The following is a 16,114-nucleotide window of genomic DNA, read 5'->3' as shown; positions in this document are numbered from 1 at the left end:
CTTCTTGATCAGAGTCTTCGACGTCAACTAGTTCTTCCTCGTCGTTGAAGATATTCTCGGGCTCCAGTGCCGACCTCTGCATCTCTTGCCTCGCTGCCCGCCGATTCCGGATCGTCTTTGTGGACCGGAATTGGGCACAAGCTAGGCAATCGTCTTCATTATGATCTGGTGATAAACATTTGTTGCATACAGGATGCTTATCTGTATGCGGGAACTTTGAGTTGCACTGCGGCAATATTTGAATGGACTTCGTTCTATCGACCGTCAGTCCACGTGGCGTCGAGAAGGCCTAACGGCCCGATTCGACAACCGGAGTGCAAGTAGATTGTGAATAAAGCTTTTCGGTACCGAACGAAAACAATACCGACGAATCCGAAGGCCTTTTGGCCTTTTAGAGAAATTTATTTCGATTCCAAACTTAGAGTACAGGAAAATGCATCCGAACCCAATGGAGGAAAAAAAAAATCTAAGGATGGAGAGGATGCCCATGCGCACTGTAGTCCGAGGGAGGAGCCACCTATCTCGTGATACTTCGAAGACTCTTCCAGGACAACAATGTGCAATCATCCAGACCCAACACTAGGCGGCGATCTATGCATAGATATGAATTCAGCAGCCCACATGCCTCAAACCATTTGTTCCTAGTCCATGGAGGCTAGGAGTCTCCTTTCTGAACTTACCCTCTTGCCAATAGCCAAAAAACACCTGCTTTGGTTGCATCAAGATAGACAGTACTCTGTTTTTTTCACACCTAGGATACCACTGTATAAGAGAAGCACCTGCCAAAAGTTTGGTTGTGACCATTGAGGGTTTCTGGATGCTCATGCATGAATAGATATTGTTGAAAGCCTCTGTGTATTCATTTTTACCATTGCACGTCTTGTTGCAACTGCTCGAGCACACTTAAGAGTACTTGAGAATGACCCAGCGTATGAAGTCTGATTGTTAAAAAGATAAATATGCCCTTCATGCTGCAGATGTCTCTAAATAAGCAGAACGTGGGGGTGTTCTACTAGGGCAAAGTGCGAGAGTCAGGAAATTCACTCGTTCTGCCTACAGGTGCATTGTTCTGCCTTCAATTACCTGCTGTACACCATGGAAAAAGAGACAGTAGATGTTTGCAGCTATTAAGGCTAAATATTTGCATAGTAAATACCGATTCTAGGACACAGACCATAAATGGTCGTCCTTGGGATTTTTCAGAACCACGGATTAACTTGGGAGCTTCGGTACAGCACTTAAAAAATAGCACCGAAATGTCTTGGCCCTCCCCCCACTTTTCTTAGTAACCCGTGAATGTGTGCCATGTTCTGACCGGATATCTGGGCTCCACAGAAGGAAGGCTCTTTGGGCATTCAGTGCTGGAAGGGTACCGGCTCTGCTCTCCGTCAATGACCATCTCTGGGTACACAGTGAATCCGACAGCATCCCCATAGGACCGCTCAGAGTTAATCTGGAGAGATGAGAGAAAGAACATGAAAGCTAAGGGAGAGCAGAGGAATTGAAATAAAAATAGAGAAGCATCAAACCACATGCAAATGGAGTCCAATGGATAGAGAATCCGCTGCATAGGAGACAAGAGATCCTTGTGCACATACTGCCTGTGAAAACACAGTAAATCTTCAGAGACAGGAAACCAATTGCATGGGCTGATCCCAGCAAAGCTGGACTCTAGCTAGATCACTGGTCACTCTGAGCATCAGTAACAGATCCACACTTCTCAGCCAGCAGCCAATCCCTGAGGGCTAATGGATGTACCACAAAGGATAGATCAGAGATGCATATTTTGTGGGCCGTTCAAAAGGGGAAATGACAAAATGTCTAAACATTTTAAACCGGTTCACTTTGTTGGAAGTTTTGCTAAAAAAGCTAGACATAAATAGCTTCCATGAAAAAAGTACAACGTTTCTCACTTTGACTCTTGTAGGTCCCTTCATGAAGAGTTACAGGATGTCACATCAAAAGGAGAGTACTTTTGCTCACAACAAAATATATAAAAAATAGCAGAGTTCATCCACGGTTAAACTGCATCACAACAATTGTTTCAGCACTTAATACAGTACAATCAAAGAAAATTCGCAATAATAAGCACATTCTTTATGTGCTTATTATTGCGAATTTTCTTTGATTGTACTGTATTAAGTGCTGAACCAATTGTTGTGATGTTCATATAGCATTTATTTCATTGTTAAGGAGTATAGAGGGAAGTGCTCCTTGGTTCTGTGCACTGTTACCTACTGCTCAGATAGTACATTGTCAGGTGAGGATGGTTATAGCCTCTACCCTCAGAGAATAACATTCCGTCTCCTCACCCACGCACACAAGGCCCTCTACAAACTAGGCCCCGAATACCTCTACACTCGATTATCCTTCTACACACCCACCCGCCAACTGGATCCTCCAATCAAGGCCTCGCTGCAGTTCCACGTATCCAAAGATCCACCATGGGAGGTACATCCTTCTCCTACTTGGCGGCCAAGACCTGGAACTCACTCCCCACTCACCTCCGCCTTACACAGAACCACATCTTCAGAAAAGAACTTAAAACCTGGCTATTCGACAAATAATGAACCCCCTCCCCAAGCTCCTTGAGACCCTCTGGGTGAGTAGTGAGCTATATAAATTCTTAAACTTGAACTATTTGTTTGATTACGGCTAAACTGCACCCTGGACACAACTTGGACACAGGTGGGTCGTCTGGCAGGAGGTGGACGTAAGACCACAAGTACATGTAACAGTCTGCTTGAGGCTTGTTCTGTTGCACATTCACCAGCTGTTCACTCTCTTGCCATTTAGTGCTAGCTTTGGAATCTTCTTTTTCTTCAAATATTTTGTTTTTGTGTCTGGCTTGCATTATCACTTTACCCTGGAAACCCCAATGCATAGGGGCCCAAATGCCAACTTAGATTATGCATGTTGTTTCCTCCATTGCAAAAGGTGTCTGTGTACATGGGTTAAAAAAAAATCTGTCTATTTGCTTCCTGTATGCAAACAGGGAGGTGCAAGGGTCACGTGACTCTACAACACAACCTGCTGCAAACCAGTGGCTACAGGTAAATTAAGTGTTCCATTTGCAGCATGTGTGATCTAGATAAACCTGCCCAACAACTAACAACTCACTAACCCACCCAAAATACCTGCACTGCCACAAATCACCATTCACTGCTGGACCCAAAGGATCCACATGACCAATCAGAATCCCATAACTTGCAAGTCAAGCTGCGGTGCCACCACTGCCACAATTCCAAGGCAGAGTAGCAGTGCCCAGCATATTACCGCACCACTGACGCAGTGTGTACCCTACCACAACTCAACGACTGGCCACACGAACTACGCTATTCCAAGCTCATACTGATTACCGTGCGACACTGCTCCACCACAGTTGCAGCTCAGTGACTGACTCACCATGCACAGTCACTCATTGACAGACCCACAGTGACTGTACTGTTAAAACTCAGTGGCCGACCTGAAGTGCGTGCACTTATTTCACTTACTGACCCATCTATAGTGTCGAACATATCAGAGCTCAGACTGATGAGTACAGGTTCAAATCCCACCACTGGTAAAACTCACTGTGTAACCACCAGACCTCATAGGCTCAACATTACCATCCACACCTCACTGAGCACCAACACTCAGAGGGCTGACATGTATCGGTACAATCACTGCCACCACTTACAGGGCTATCGCTCAGCAATTACCAGCATTCACCCGCTACATCATCTGATCCATTGCGAGAACTCACAGTGCTAGTGCTGTTGCTGCCAGTGCTTCCTTGTGGACTACCGCTGCTCCTTGCATCCGCCTGATCCGGAGTCAATGGCCAATTCACATAACGTCCCTGAGGTGATGGTGTTTCCATGGAACTCTCAATGCTCCCACTCTTCTTCCTTTTGGTCTCGAAATCCAGATCCTCTGATCCCTAAAAACAATGGAAGGTCTCTTACTGAGAGAGAAGGGGAGGACAGCAGAGAGAGAAAGAGTATCGACCAGCAGCCCAAGCACAACCGATGTTCCTACACACAATACTGCCATTGGATTACCAGTGGGATAATGCATCGATCGGCTTAGGAGTGCAGTGATTGGACATTTCATCAACAGCTGGATGTAGAAGTTTCCCACACTGCATTAACTTTGGGATGGTGCAGTTGGTTCCACTACAATAGCAGAGGAATGTTCACATCACATGAGGTAGGCAGAGGGATGGTGCAGCAGTGTTACTTTGAGTAGGCAGAGGGATGGTGCAGAGGTGCTACATTAGATAAGCAGAGGGATGGTGCAGCGGTGCTACATCAAATAAGCAGAGGGATGGAGCAGCGGTGCTACATCGGATAGGCAGAGGGATGGTGCAGCGGTGCTACATTAGATAAGCAGAGGGATGGTGCAGCGGTGCTACATTGGATAGGCAGAGGGATGGTGCAGCGGTGCTACATTAGATAAGCAGAGGGATGGTGCAGCGGTGCTACATCGGATAGGCAGAGGGATGGTGCAGCGGTGCTACATTAGAAATGCAGAGGGATGGTGCAGCGGTGCTACATTGGATAGGCAGAGGGATGGTGCAGCGGTGCTACATTGGATAGGCAGAGGGATGATGCAGCGGTGCTACAATGCATAGGGAGAAGGATGGTGCAGCGGTGCTACATTGGATAGGCAGAGGGATGGTACAGCGGTGCTACTATGGATAGGCAGAGGGATAGTGCAGCGGTGCTACAATGGATAGGTAGAGGGATGGTGCAGCGGTGCTACGTCGGATAGGCAGAGGGATGGTGCAGCAGTGTACCACTGGATAGGAAGAGGGATGGTGCATCGGTGCTAAAATGGATAGGCAGAGGGATGGTGCAGCTGTGCTACATCGGATAGGCAGAGGGATGGTACAGCGGTGCTACATTGGATAGGCAGAGGGATGATGCAGCGGTGCTACAAAGGAAAGGCAGAGGGGTGGTGCAGCGGTGCTACATTAGATAGGCAGAGGGATGGTGCAGCGGTGCTACAATGCATAGGCAAAGGGATGGTGCAGCGGTGCTACAAAGGATAGGCAAAGGGATGGTGCAGCGGTGCTACATCGGATAGGCAGAGGGATGGTGCAGCCGTGTCACGCTGGATAGGCAGAGGGATGGTGCAGCGGTGCTACATCGGATAGGCAGAGGGATGGTGCAGCTGTGTCACGCTGGATAGGCAGAGAGATGGCGCAGCGGTGCTACATCGGATAGGCAGAGGGATGGTACAGCGGTGCTACATTGGATAGGCAGAGGGATGATGCAGCGGTGCTACACTAGATAGGCAGAGGGATGGTGCAGCGATGCTACATTAGATAAGTGGAGGGATGATGCAGCGGTGCTACAAAGGATAGGCAGAGGGATTGTGCAGTGATGCTACATTAGATAAGCGGAGGGATGGTGCAGCGGTGCTACATTGGATAGGCAGAGGGATGGTGCAGCGGTGCTACATTGGATAGGCAGAGGGATGGTGCAGCGGTGCTACATTGGATAGGCAGAGGGATGATGCAGCGGTGCTACAATGCATAGGGAGAAGGATGGTGCAGCGGTGCTACATTGGATAGGCAGAGGGATGGTACAGCGGTGCTACTATGGATAGGCAGAGGGATAGTGCAGCGGTGCTACAATGGATAGGTAGAGGGATGGTGCAGCGGTGCTACGTCGGATAGGCAGAGGGATGGTGCAGCAGTGTACCACTGGATAGGAAGAGGGATGGTGCATCGGTGCTAAAATGGATAGGCAGAGGGATGGTGCAGCTGTGCTACATCGGATAGGCAGAGGGATGGTACAGCGGTGCTACATTGGATAGGCAGAGGGATGATGCAGCGGTGCTACAAAGGAAAGGCAGAGGGGTGGTGCAGCGGTGCTACATTAGATAGGCAGAGGGATGGTGCAGCGGTGCTACAATGCATAGGCAAAGGGATGGTGCAGCGGTGCTACAAAGGATAGGCAAAGGGATGGTGCAGCGGTGCTACATCGGATAGGCAGAGGGATGGTGCAGCCGTGTCACGCTGGATAGGCAGAGGGATGGTGCAGCGGTGCTACATCGGATAGGCAGAGGGATGGTGCAGCTGTGTCACGCTGGATAGGCAGAGAGATGGCGCAGCGGTGCTACATCGGATAGGCAGAGGGATGGTACAGCGGTGCTACATTGGATAGGCAGAGGGATGATGCAGCGGTGCTACACTAGATAGGCAGAGGGATGGTGCAGCGATGCTACATTAGATAAGTGGAGGGATGATGCAGCGGTGCTACAAAGGATAGGCAGAGGGATTGTGCAGTGATGCTACATTAGATAAGCGGAGGGATGGTGCAGCGGTGCTACATTGGATAGGCAGAGGGATGGTGCAGCGGTGCTACATTGGATAGGCAGAGGGATGGTGCAGCAGTGCTACATTAGATAAGCGGAGGGATGCTGCAGTGGTGCTACAATGCATAGGCAGAGGGATGGTGCAGCGTTGCTACACCGGATAAGCAGAGGGATGGTGCAGCATTGCTACACCGGAAAAGCAGAGGGATGGTGCAGCAGTGCTACAATGGATAGGTAGAGGGATGGTGCAGCGGTGCTACATTGGATAGGCAGAATAGGCCTAAAGGTAGGTGCGGCGGGCTAGCTGTGATAGCTAAATCTACCTTTGCCTGTGTCCTGTCTCCTGTGACAGTACCAGATTGCGAATGCACGCAATTTAAGATTAGGATCTCAGACAATTTTACTCTCACAGGGCTCCTCATTTACCACCCCCCAGGATCAGCAAGGGCCTTCCAGGAAGCCCTACCTCAGATCACCTCTTCCCTGGCCGTACAGACACCCAACTTCAGCTTATTAGGGGACCTTAATCTACACTTAGAGCGACTTGACTCCCAGGACATTTTTAATTTCCTCGGAGATCTAGAAGCCTGCCAGCTATCCCAGCTGGTTAAAGGTCCCTCTCACTTAGCGGGCCATCTGCTCGACCCGGTATTCTCGAACATTGAGGGAATTAAAGTGTATGCTCCCCTTCGCCTTGCCTGGACGGATCATTCTCTTATTCACATATGTATCAATGTTTCGAATACCGCCCATCAGAACCCTTCCCCTCCCCTCTGGAGACGCCCGTGGCATAAACTGGACGCCCCCAGCTTAGAGGCCAGCCTTCTATCCTCCTGCCCGTTCTGGCCTAACAACCTGGAGGAAGCTGATAAAGCCTTTAGGGGCTGGATTAACAGCTCTCTGGACCTCCAGATCCCAATAAAATGTCCCGGCCGAAGCGGGTGCAGTCACACCCCTGGTACACTGAGATACTAGCGTTAGCAAGAAAACTCTGTAAGATTCTTGAACGGGCCTGGAGGCGCTCCTATGACTCCTCAGCAAAGAGTAGTTATAGGTCTGCCACCAAAGCTTACCATAAACATATTCGAGAAACCAAGGCAGCATTCTACTCTGATATGATTAATTCCAGTCAGAACCCCTCTGAAACCATCTTTTTGTTAATAAAAGATTTGACCAAAACCCCTGAGGGAACTAGTAACCTAATTACCTCTAACTCGCAGTGTGAAGACTTGGCTACTTTCTTCACCCAAAAAATCCAGGATATTTATACTTCGCTGGAAACTAGGAAGTCCATCTTCACCCCTAACTCAGTGACCCTCCCTCTTGTTTCTCTCGTTCCTTTACATACTCTCCCCCCTATTTCTCATAAAAATCTTGATTACCTTGCCAATAAGGTTAAATCTGGATCTCCTGATGATCCTATTAAACCCACTATTTTCCGGCTCCTCCAGGACTCTATTCTGAAAGAAGGACATGTTCTGATTAATGGATCTCTTCAGTCCTCCACTATCCCTAGGTCCTGGAAGCATGCTAAAGTTGTTCCCTAGCTGAAGAAGCCTTCCCTCGACCCTTCGCGCAGAGGGATGGTGCAGCGGTGCTACATCGGATAGAAAGAGGGATGATGCAGCGGTGCTACAAAGGATAGGCAGAGGGATGGCGCAGTGGTGCTACAATTGATAGGCAGAGGGGTGGTGCCGCGGTGCTACATTAGATAAGCAGAGGGATGGTGCAGCGGTGCTACATTAGATAAGCGGAGGGATGGCGCAGTGGTGCTACAATTGATAGCAGAGGGGTGGTGCAGCGGTGCTACATTAGATAAGCAGAGGGATGGCGCAGCAGTGCTACATTGGATAGGCAGAGGGATGGTGCAGCGGTGCTGCAATGCATAGGCAGAGGAATGGTGCAGCAGTGCTACATTTAATTGGCAGTTGGGTAGTGCATGTTTGGCACAATGAGTTAGAAATGGTGTGGTGTAGTTTTGGACACAGTGCTGGTTGTGGGGTGAGGGAGATGTGCACTAGTCCTGTAAGTCAACAAGGTTGTGAGGCATGCATCCTCTTGGGGCAACTATTCATCCATCTACCAAAGGAAAGAGCCCGTGCGTTATATAGGTCTGTGACTTCCTTCAAGTACTGGCTGTTCTCTATTTGCCCAGTATAAGTTTTCACAGCAGAGGAGAACAGGCAAAATGGCAACTCCTGGCAGATGAGTGCCTTTCTGCCTAGCGCAGCTGGCCGTACAGAACAGGTTGTCCTGCTGCTGTGTTCCAGTCCGCAGTTCAGCAGCTCTCCACATAGATAGCTCCCTGTTCTGTACGTTTATCCACACCATCATCAAAAGCCTGTCCAAGCCCCCATTGTGGCTGCAGAGCGGTACCCGGGTTCCTGACATCAAGCGTTGGGTGGGCCGATTTGTGAGGCCTGTGTTGGGAGGGTGGCCCAATTGGGCCTGCATACCTCCTATTTAGCGGTACGCCTTCTCTACTTGGCAGGAAGCCTCATATCACCACCTGAGGTTTGCCGGAATGCTATCCCTGTACAGATGAGCATTGAGGTGGGTCACCTGACTCCTAAACACCATGGGCTTCGGGCAGGCGGTCCGGTGGCTGCGCGAGTCCCCACAAGAGACATGAGGCCTAGATGTTCGCGAGGATCAGTGTAGAACTAGCTGCAGGGAAGGGTCACAGGCTGTGCGGCTGAAGGCTTCTCCTGGCTGGGGGTCCGAGGCCTGCCCCCACCACTGACTGACCCCTGGGCACTGCCGAGTTGGCTATGACTTGCCAAAATGGCTAGAAGATTTCCTAGGCAATGGCTGACAAGTATGGTAAACGACGAGAGCGAAAATGGCCCAGGCCCAATCTAAAATGTATCAATACACGGTGCAAACACCAGAGACTCTATTACCAGGTCATGATGAAGAACGGCCTGCTAATGGGCCAGGCCAGGGGCCCACCGCAGCATAACACCTAGCAGAAATACAGAGCTCTCGGGTTGCTCTCGGTTGGAAGATGCACACAATGACCATCGAGATCAACCACCTTAGTCTAGACTTCTGCAAAGTCACAGTTTGAAACATGGTGGTAAAGGACAATGTAGATGCCTTGAAGCGAGCGGATTAGTTGCTGAAACCATGGTTGAGGGACTGAAATGCCGCGCTACACATGCAGAAGACCGAATGAAAGCCACTGAGAGGCACTCCCGGTCCAATAACATAAGGGTGGGGTGCTTCTCGGAATGCACAGAGGGGTCCCTCAGTGGAGCTGTTCTTTGAAGGCTGGATCACAAAAGCCCTAAAGCCCCCAAGATTGTCCTATTTCCTCGCAATTGAGCGAGCACACAGGGTCTTGGCAACAATGCCATGCCCAGGGGCGCCCCCTCAGGTTCTGATAGCCCACCTGTACAGTCACCATGACCGGGATGCTATCCTTCAGAATGTCCCCACCTGCAGTGCCCCTAGATATGAGGACAAACTGATATTTATCTACCCCGATTACACTCGCAAAGTACAAAACCTACATAATACAGACGCAGAATGACTACACTTTGTGCATGAGGGACCCCTTGTGCAATCTAGACAGGCTGGAGTGTACTTGTTTTGCCCTTGCGATGTGGTGGCCTGAACTCTGGAGGTCCTGCTCTGGTGTGTGGGGGATGCAGCGACTGCAAATGCAGGCCAGCATTGAACTGCAAAAAGCCACAAGACCCCAGAGTGACTGCAGCGACCTACCTATTATAAGGTGCCACTGAATTATTGTATATATGTATATACTTTGCTCTATGCCGGGGATGGCCAGACCACTTACGGTCCGCTGAGCTCCTGCGTTTTAGTTGCGCGGTTCAGTGGTGACATAGTTCCACTACCCGCTTTACACTTAGAATTTGTGTTTGTTGGCGGGGCCGGGAAGAGGGAGGCTTTTTTGTAGCGGTGACCGATACCCTTCTAGCCACTGGTTACGCTGGAAGGCATTCTGCACATTCTGCCTGGGGGTGGGAGGTGTTCCAATGCTATGGTTTTCACTGGTTTCTTTCTTGTTCTATGGTTAAAGAGGTGTGCTATGTATGCTTATATCTCACCCACCTCACACCTTACAGCCTGGTGGGAGGGCCTTGCCATATCACAGATATGGTCATGCTGGGTCTCGGCCAGTCATATAAGTTCCTTACGTGGAACGTTTGGGGCTTAAACAAATCTGAGAAATGTCACAGAGTGTGAACCTTCTATATACGGTATTACGTCTTAATCGCATTCCTCTAGGAGACACATCTCTGGGGAAACTGTATACCCACCCTGTGATGTAAGTGAAGAGGCCATATTTATGCCATCTCGTATTACGGTTTGGCATGTGGGGCTCTTATATGGGTGGCCCCGAGGGCCCCATTTCAGAAACTACAAGCAGTGCTTAATTTGTGCCGGTGCTTTCCGGTGCTTAGCACCGGCACTTATCGGTCAGGGCCGCGTCTACACAGGATATCAGCTCCTGCCTGCTCACTGACTTCACACAAGTCTTCCCAGTGGCGGCGAAGAGCTGATAAGCGTTCAGCTATAATGGGACAACAATCCGCATACTGCTCCGAGACGTCCTGCCAGCAGCTGCTTGCTGGGCTCAGGAAGGTTAAAAATTGTTAAAAGATTTCTGCTCTCAGCTCTGGACCGGCTGAGAGAGCAATGAACAAATCTGCCCAGCCACGGTACCACAAATATATTCCTGCGGCGCCACGTGATGACACACTGCTACAATGTTGCGATTCCCCCACGTGCAGCTCTGGCTGTCACCTTGACGTCAAAGGCGGGCCCTTCAGGGGCTTGCTGGCGCCATGGTGGACCGTCGTCACACCCTGTCTATCTGAGGGGGAGTTCAGTTTGTTTAGGGAGGGAGATGGCTGGTTGCTAAATTTGCCACCCGAAAACCATTCATAGCTTTCGCAGCTTCCTGCTGCAGCTTGCACCGGCCGAGGGACGCAAAGGAAAGAGTCAGTGACCCGAGTTGCACCAGTTGTTGCAGGACAGCCTGTCACTGGACAGTCCCGCTCTGGACTCATTGAACAGCCTGGACGACTCGCAGCTCAATTAGGGAACGTGAGTGAAAAAAAAAAACTTTTGCATTTACTTTCATTTGCCGTTTTTTTTGTGATAAATGTCAATACAGAGACGTTAGTAAGTAAGTAATATAAGCTTTATTCGATTTTCGTAAAATCATAAAAGCACAACACATACATATAAAAACATCACAATTAATAGATGCTTGCATATGAGATTTAACAGTTAAAAAACAGCTATTATAATAATCAAGTCTTAAAAATTCATTCGGATACAATACAATGTGAAATGGAATTAGTGCTGACCAACACAATAGGCATAGAGGGACCCAGGCAAGAATGTTTTACAGCATGGTTTTCCGCAACAACATGGCAGATCTTAAAAAACAAGATACCGCAAAAATCACATGCTCGTCTTCAAGTTTTAACAGTCTTAAGAAGGCAGGCCTACAGTTTCTTGCACCCCAACGGTTTAACAGAGGTTTTAAATAGAGTTTTCTGGGGGTGGAATAGAAAGAGCAAAAGAACATTAAATGCAAATTGGATTGAAATGCGGTATTGTCACACAAACATGTCAGAGTCAGTGAAGACCAGTTGTTCATCTCCGGTACAGAAACCATACGAAAGAAAATCCCAAGACGGAGACGAGTCAAAAGCATTCTGTGATAAGGGCTGGGGTCCACTTTTAGATACATTTGCGTACCTTCGTTAGGGGTGATTTCTTGAAAGTTTAAGATGGTTTGTTTGTTCTTTTCAGCGTTCCATCTCAAAGTTTCCAGATGGGAGGTCAGTGTTTTTTTGAGAACTGATCTAGATACGCCCTCCAGGGTCCTAGGATTTACATAATAATCTAGGAGGCCTATCTCACTAAGTACAGATCTTACGTACGACAACCAACGGAAATTTGCAACCCCATCTAGGGCCAAGCAATCCTCCAGGAGGTCCCTATTAAAACTGGCCTCCCTGGTTGTCCATACCTTGTGCCATAAGAGAATTGGGGCCATCTTAATTGTGTCGCCCAAATGCTTAACTCCAGCCTCTATGTGTGTCATAAATGAGGATGTAGTCTTTGGGACACCTAGAAGGTAGCTGATGAATTGGTTCTCACAGCTCTGCAAAGATTGGTCCTTCTCGATGCCCCAAAGTCCCGCCCCGTAGGTGGCTGTGGACACGCACTTTGCCTGATATATTTGTACCAGTTCTTTGATTGGTTTACCACCCACTCTGTTAGAAAAAGCGCGTACGGCGCCTATAGTATGGATAAAGGCCAACTTCCTTGCTTCAATCGCCTGTTTCCAACGACATTTCCTGTCAAACAATATGCCAAGGTAGCAGAACTTATCTACGGTGGCTATATTCTGTTTGTTCAGGAACACATTACATGGCACCTTATTGCGCTTGTTAGTGCACGGCATGGTAAAAGTCTTCGAAATGTTTACTTTCAGCCCTCTATCCTGCATAAAACCTGCAAATTTAGTCACTGCCCTCTGCAGTCCCACTTGGGTCTGGGGCATTATGGCCGCGTCATCGGCGTATAAGAGGATTGGCGCCGGTAAACCTTTCACGGTAAGATAATCGTTTTGAATGAGAGAGAGGTATTGGCCCACTGAGTTTATGTAGTAAGTGAATAGCCTGGGGGCTAGGATACACCCTTGCCTAACCCCTCTTGACAGGGCGAATTTGTCAGTACATTGGCCCTGCTTGCCAAATCTCACTCTTGCCCCGCAGTTATGATACAGTTCTCTAATGAAGGTGATTAAGCGTGCGTCAATACACATCTCGGCCAATGTTGACCATAACAAAGAGTGGTCCACGCAATCAAAAGCTGAACTCAAATCAACAAAAGTTATAAAAAGTGACCCGCCTCTAGCCTGCGTGTATTTAGCACATAGAAGGGCCAAATTTAAACACTGCTCAGCAGTCCCTATACCCTTCCTGAATCCATATTGGAGATGTGAGACTACATTGTGTTCCTCCTCCCACTCCTGAAGTCTCTTTAAAATAATCCTCCCTGCTAATTTCATAAGGCCATCTAATAAGGATATTGGCCTATAGCAGGTTGGATCGTCACGCCTGCCCTTTTTAAAAATGGGGACCACTATTGCGTCCGACCAGCTTTCTATGAACCCCTTTTGGTTGCCCTTATTCAACACATTTGTGAGCAGAGGGGCCCAGAAATCTGGTTCAGCTTTGTACACATCTACCGGGGTACAATCTGGCCCTGGTGCTTTGCCTGATGCACTGTCCCTGATTGCATCCTGCATTTCCCCTACAGTAAATGTTATGTCAATGGGGAATGGACAGGCATGGGGATGGGTCTCTCTCCTACTATCTATGGTTTGTGGGACAGTTGGGACCTGCCCTATCGAAGTGATAGTGCCAGCTGGCTTTATGTCCATGTATAACTGCCTAAAGTGTGTCAACCATCTGTCACCTGTTATTGCCAGATCTATTTTATTACCGCTATTATTCGGTTGATACAAAGACTTGACCAGTCTCCAAAACTTGGTGGTATTTTTCTGGGCGGATACTTCTCTTAGTGTAGCCCATGCTTGCTTTTTTAAGGCCTGGGTTCTTTCTTTTAATGCACATTTATATACTCGCCTAGCACTACGAATTGTGTCGGGGTCCCTAGGTTTGAGGGCCAAAACTTTTTTAGGAGCTTTTAGAGCTTTTGTGCACTTCCCATCGAACCACCCTTCTCTAGGTGAGTAGTTATTATTCGCTGCCCGGGCCAGCAAGTTTTTTATCCGCTGTTGGATGTTGGCGAAGGCGGTCATGACGGAAGAGGAGTCGGCCTGATCCTCTAGACAGAGGTTAACATCATTTGCGGAATCAGAGAGTAACTTTTTCAGAAACGCACCGGGTACAATCCTCTCCCATTTCACAACGTAGCCGTTAGTTTTGGATAGATCAATCCTATAGGGATACGTGGAAAGGGTAGGTTTTTTAGCATTACGCTCCTTTATTTTTACACTGATAGAAAGGGGATAATGGTCACTAAATACATCCTTGCCGACCACCCATGAGGTCAAAATTCCAGAATTGGCAGTAGAAATCAAAATAAAATCAATAGTTGAATTACAATCTCTACCAAAAAAGGTTGGCTCAAACTGCACGGGTGCGGGACAAAACTGGTTGGCAAAGCAAAGATCAAATTTAAGGACAAATGTGTTTAACAACATCCCCCTCTTTGTGTGCACAAAATGAGTTGGGTTTTCCTCGCCAAAATCCGCAATACCACACAAAGGAGAATCGGACTGTGGGCAAATCGTGCAGTTAAAATCCCCTGCCCACATTATTATTGCCCCCTTAAGATGATCCACAGTATGTGACAACAGACGCGATATATCTGACATGGTGGACTCCAATTCAGTATCAACCATATTATTATAAAAGTTCAACAGTACTATGTTCTCTAATGAACCCCACTTAAAGAGTAAAATTTGGAAGTAGGTGTTAGAGAAGAATTTGTGGATCTTAACCTTTGCTGTTGTTGAGACATAGACACAAAGCCCCCCCTTGTTGTGACCCTGGACTGATGGTATGGCAGGGGAGTGAAAAGTTTGGTACCCCAGAAGATGTACTTCTTCACAGCACCAAGTTTCTTGGAAACATAAGATGTCGTGCATGTGAATAACATTTAGCCAAGCTTTGTTGGAGGCCTTACTGGCTAGACCCGCCACATTCCATGAAAGGAGTGAATTAGAGGCAGGAACATTGCTGGTGTCTCCGCAAGTGCGGCCTAGGTTCACACAGGGTAAATCTAGTTGCTGTGTTCTGGTGATGAGGGTATGGGAAGGGATCAAGGGATTGGAAGTGGAACCGTTATGCAAGGACTGTTGGGACTGTGGATGATCAGGTAGCCGTGGTTCACTCAGGGAATCCGTACCCGCCGCTATTCTGCCACAATAGCTCTTAAGATGGTTTTTAAGCGGGCTGGATGACGAGAAGTGGGCAGAGGTGCGGTGGCTGGTCCGTGGGCCCACAGGAGATTTTTCTGTGATAATTGGCTTGTGGAGTCATTCATTGTCATCTAAGCCTGAGAGCGGATGATAGAAATTGGACAGGGGTATATTCCAGAAATCTTTTGGGTTGTGAAGACGTGGATCACCCCAATGGACGTTAGGGTTATGAGGATTTCTCGGTGGTAATAGTACCTTACTGGATTGCAACCGGAAAGCGTTAGTGTTTTCAAAGGGATTCTGATCCCTTGGTGTCCTCACATAAGCTAAGCTATCTGAGGCGGAAGGTCTATACGGCAATGGGGCAAAAGTGTTCAAATGATAGGGAAAGGAAGTGTTATGGCCCGTGTGATTTTTATGAAATGTAGGTGTGTTAAAACCACCGGGGGGTTTTGAGCGACCATAGCTATCGGGATGGTAAAGTCTGGGCTGGGCTGGCAGTTTTCTCAGCATAGCCTCAGGGTAAAAATAGCTTAGGTTATGAGTTGAAATTCCCCCCTCCCCCGTTCCAGGGTACCAGTCGCTAATGTAGGTTACCAATCTGTGATCCTTGAAGTTAACTAAGATCACGTCGCCTTCAATATCCTTGGGTCTAGTACCTACCCAGTGGCATCGCCTGGCCGAGACGATATCACTGTTCAGGTGAGGCAGGAGTGGCCTGTTTCTCCTCAGCCAGTAGATAACCTTGTTTTTTAAATTGGCCTGATGTTCACGGTTACCTTCTGGCGGGGGTGGCACTCCTGTGAGGGCTATAACATAGTTTAAGCATTCAGGAGGCAAATCTGCGGTGTTCTTTATTCTTCTATT

General features: G+C 48.3%; 1 protein-coding gene across 1 annotated transcript in view; it reads right to left on the bottom strand.

Moving 5' to 3' along the window:
- LOC147712542 (F-actin-monooxygenase MICAL1-like) overlaps nt 1-16,114 on the bottom strand; it is a 372,964-nt gene that overhangs the window by 80,001 nt on the left and 276,849 nt on the right. The window contains exons 15-16 of the mRNA XM_086923247.1: nt 3,746-3,922; nt 1,316-1,453 (exon numbers count right to left, since the gene is read on the bottom strand). Coding sequence (XP_086779373.1) covers nt 1,316-1,453; nt 3,746-3,922 — 315 coding nt within the window. The remainder of the gene's footprint in view (nt 1-1,315; nt 1,454-3,745; nt 3,923-16,114) is intronic.

Source organism: Lissotriton vulgaris, chromosome 5, assembly GCF_964263255.1.
Source record: "Lissotriton vulgaris chromosome 5, aLisVul1.2, whole genome shotgun sequence".
In the NCBI taxonomy this organism is placed as follows: domain Eukaryota; kingdom Metazoa; phylum Chordata; class Amphibia; order Caudata; family Salamandridae; genus Lissotriton; species Lissotriton vulgaris.
Note: the sequence above shows the minus strand (reverse complement) of the source record. Positions and strands in the feature narration are given on the sequence as shown.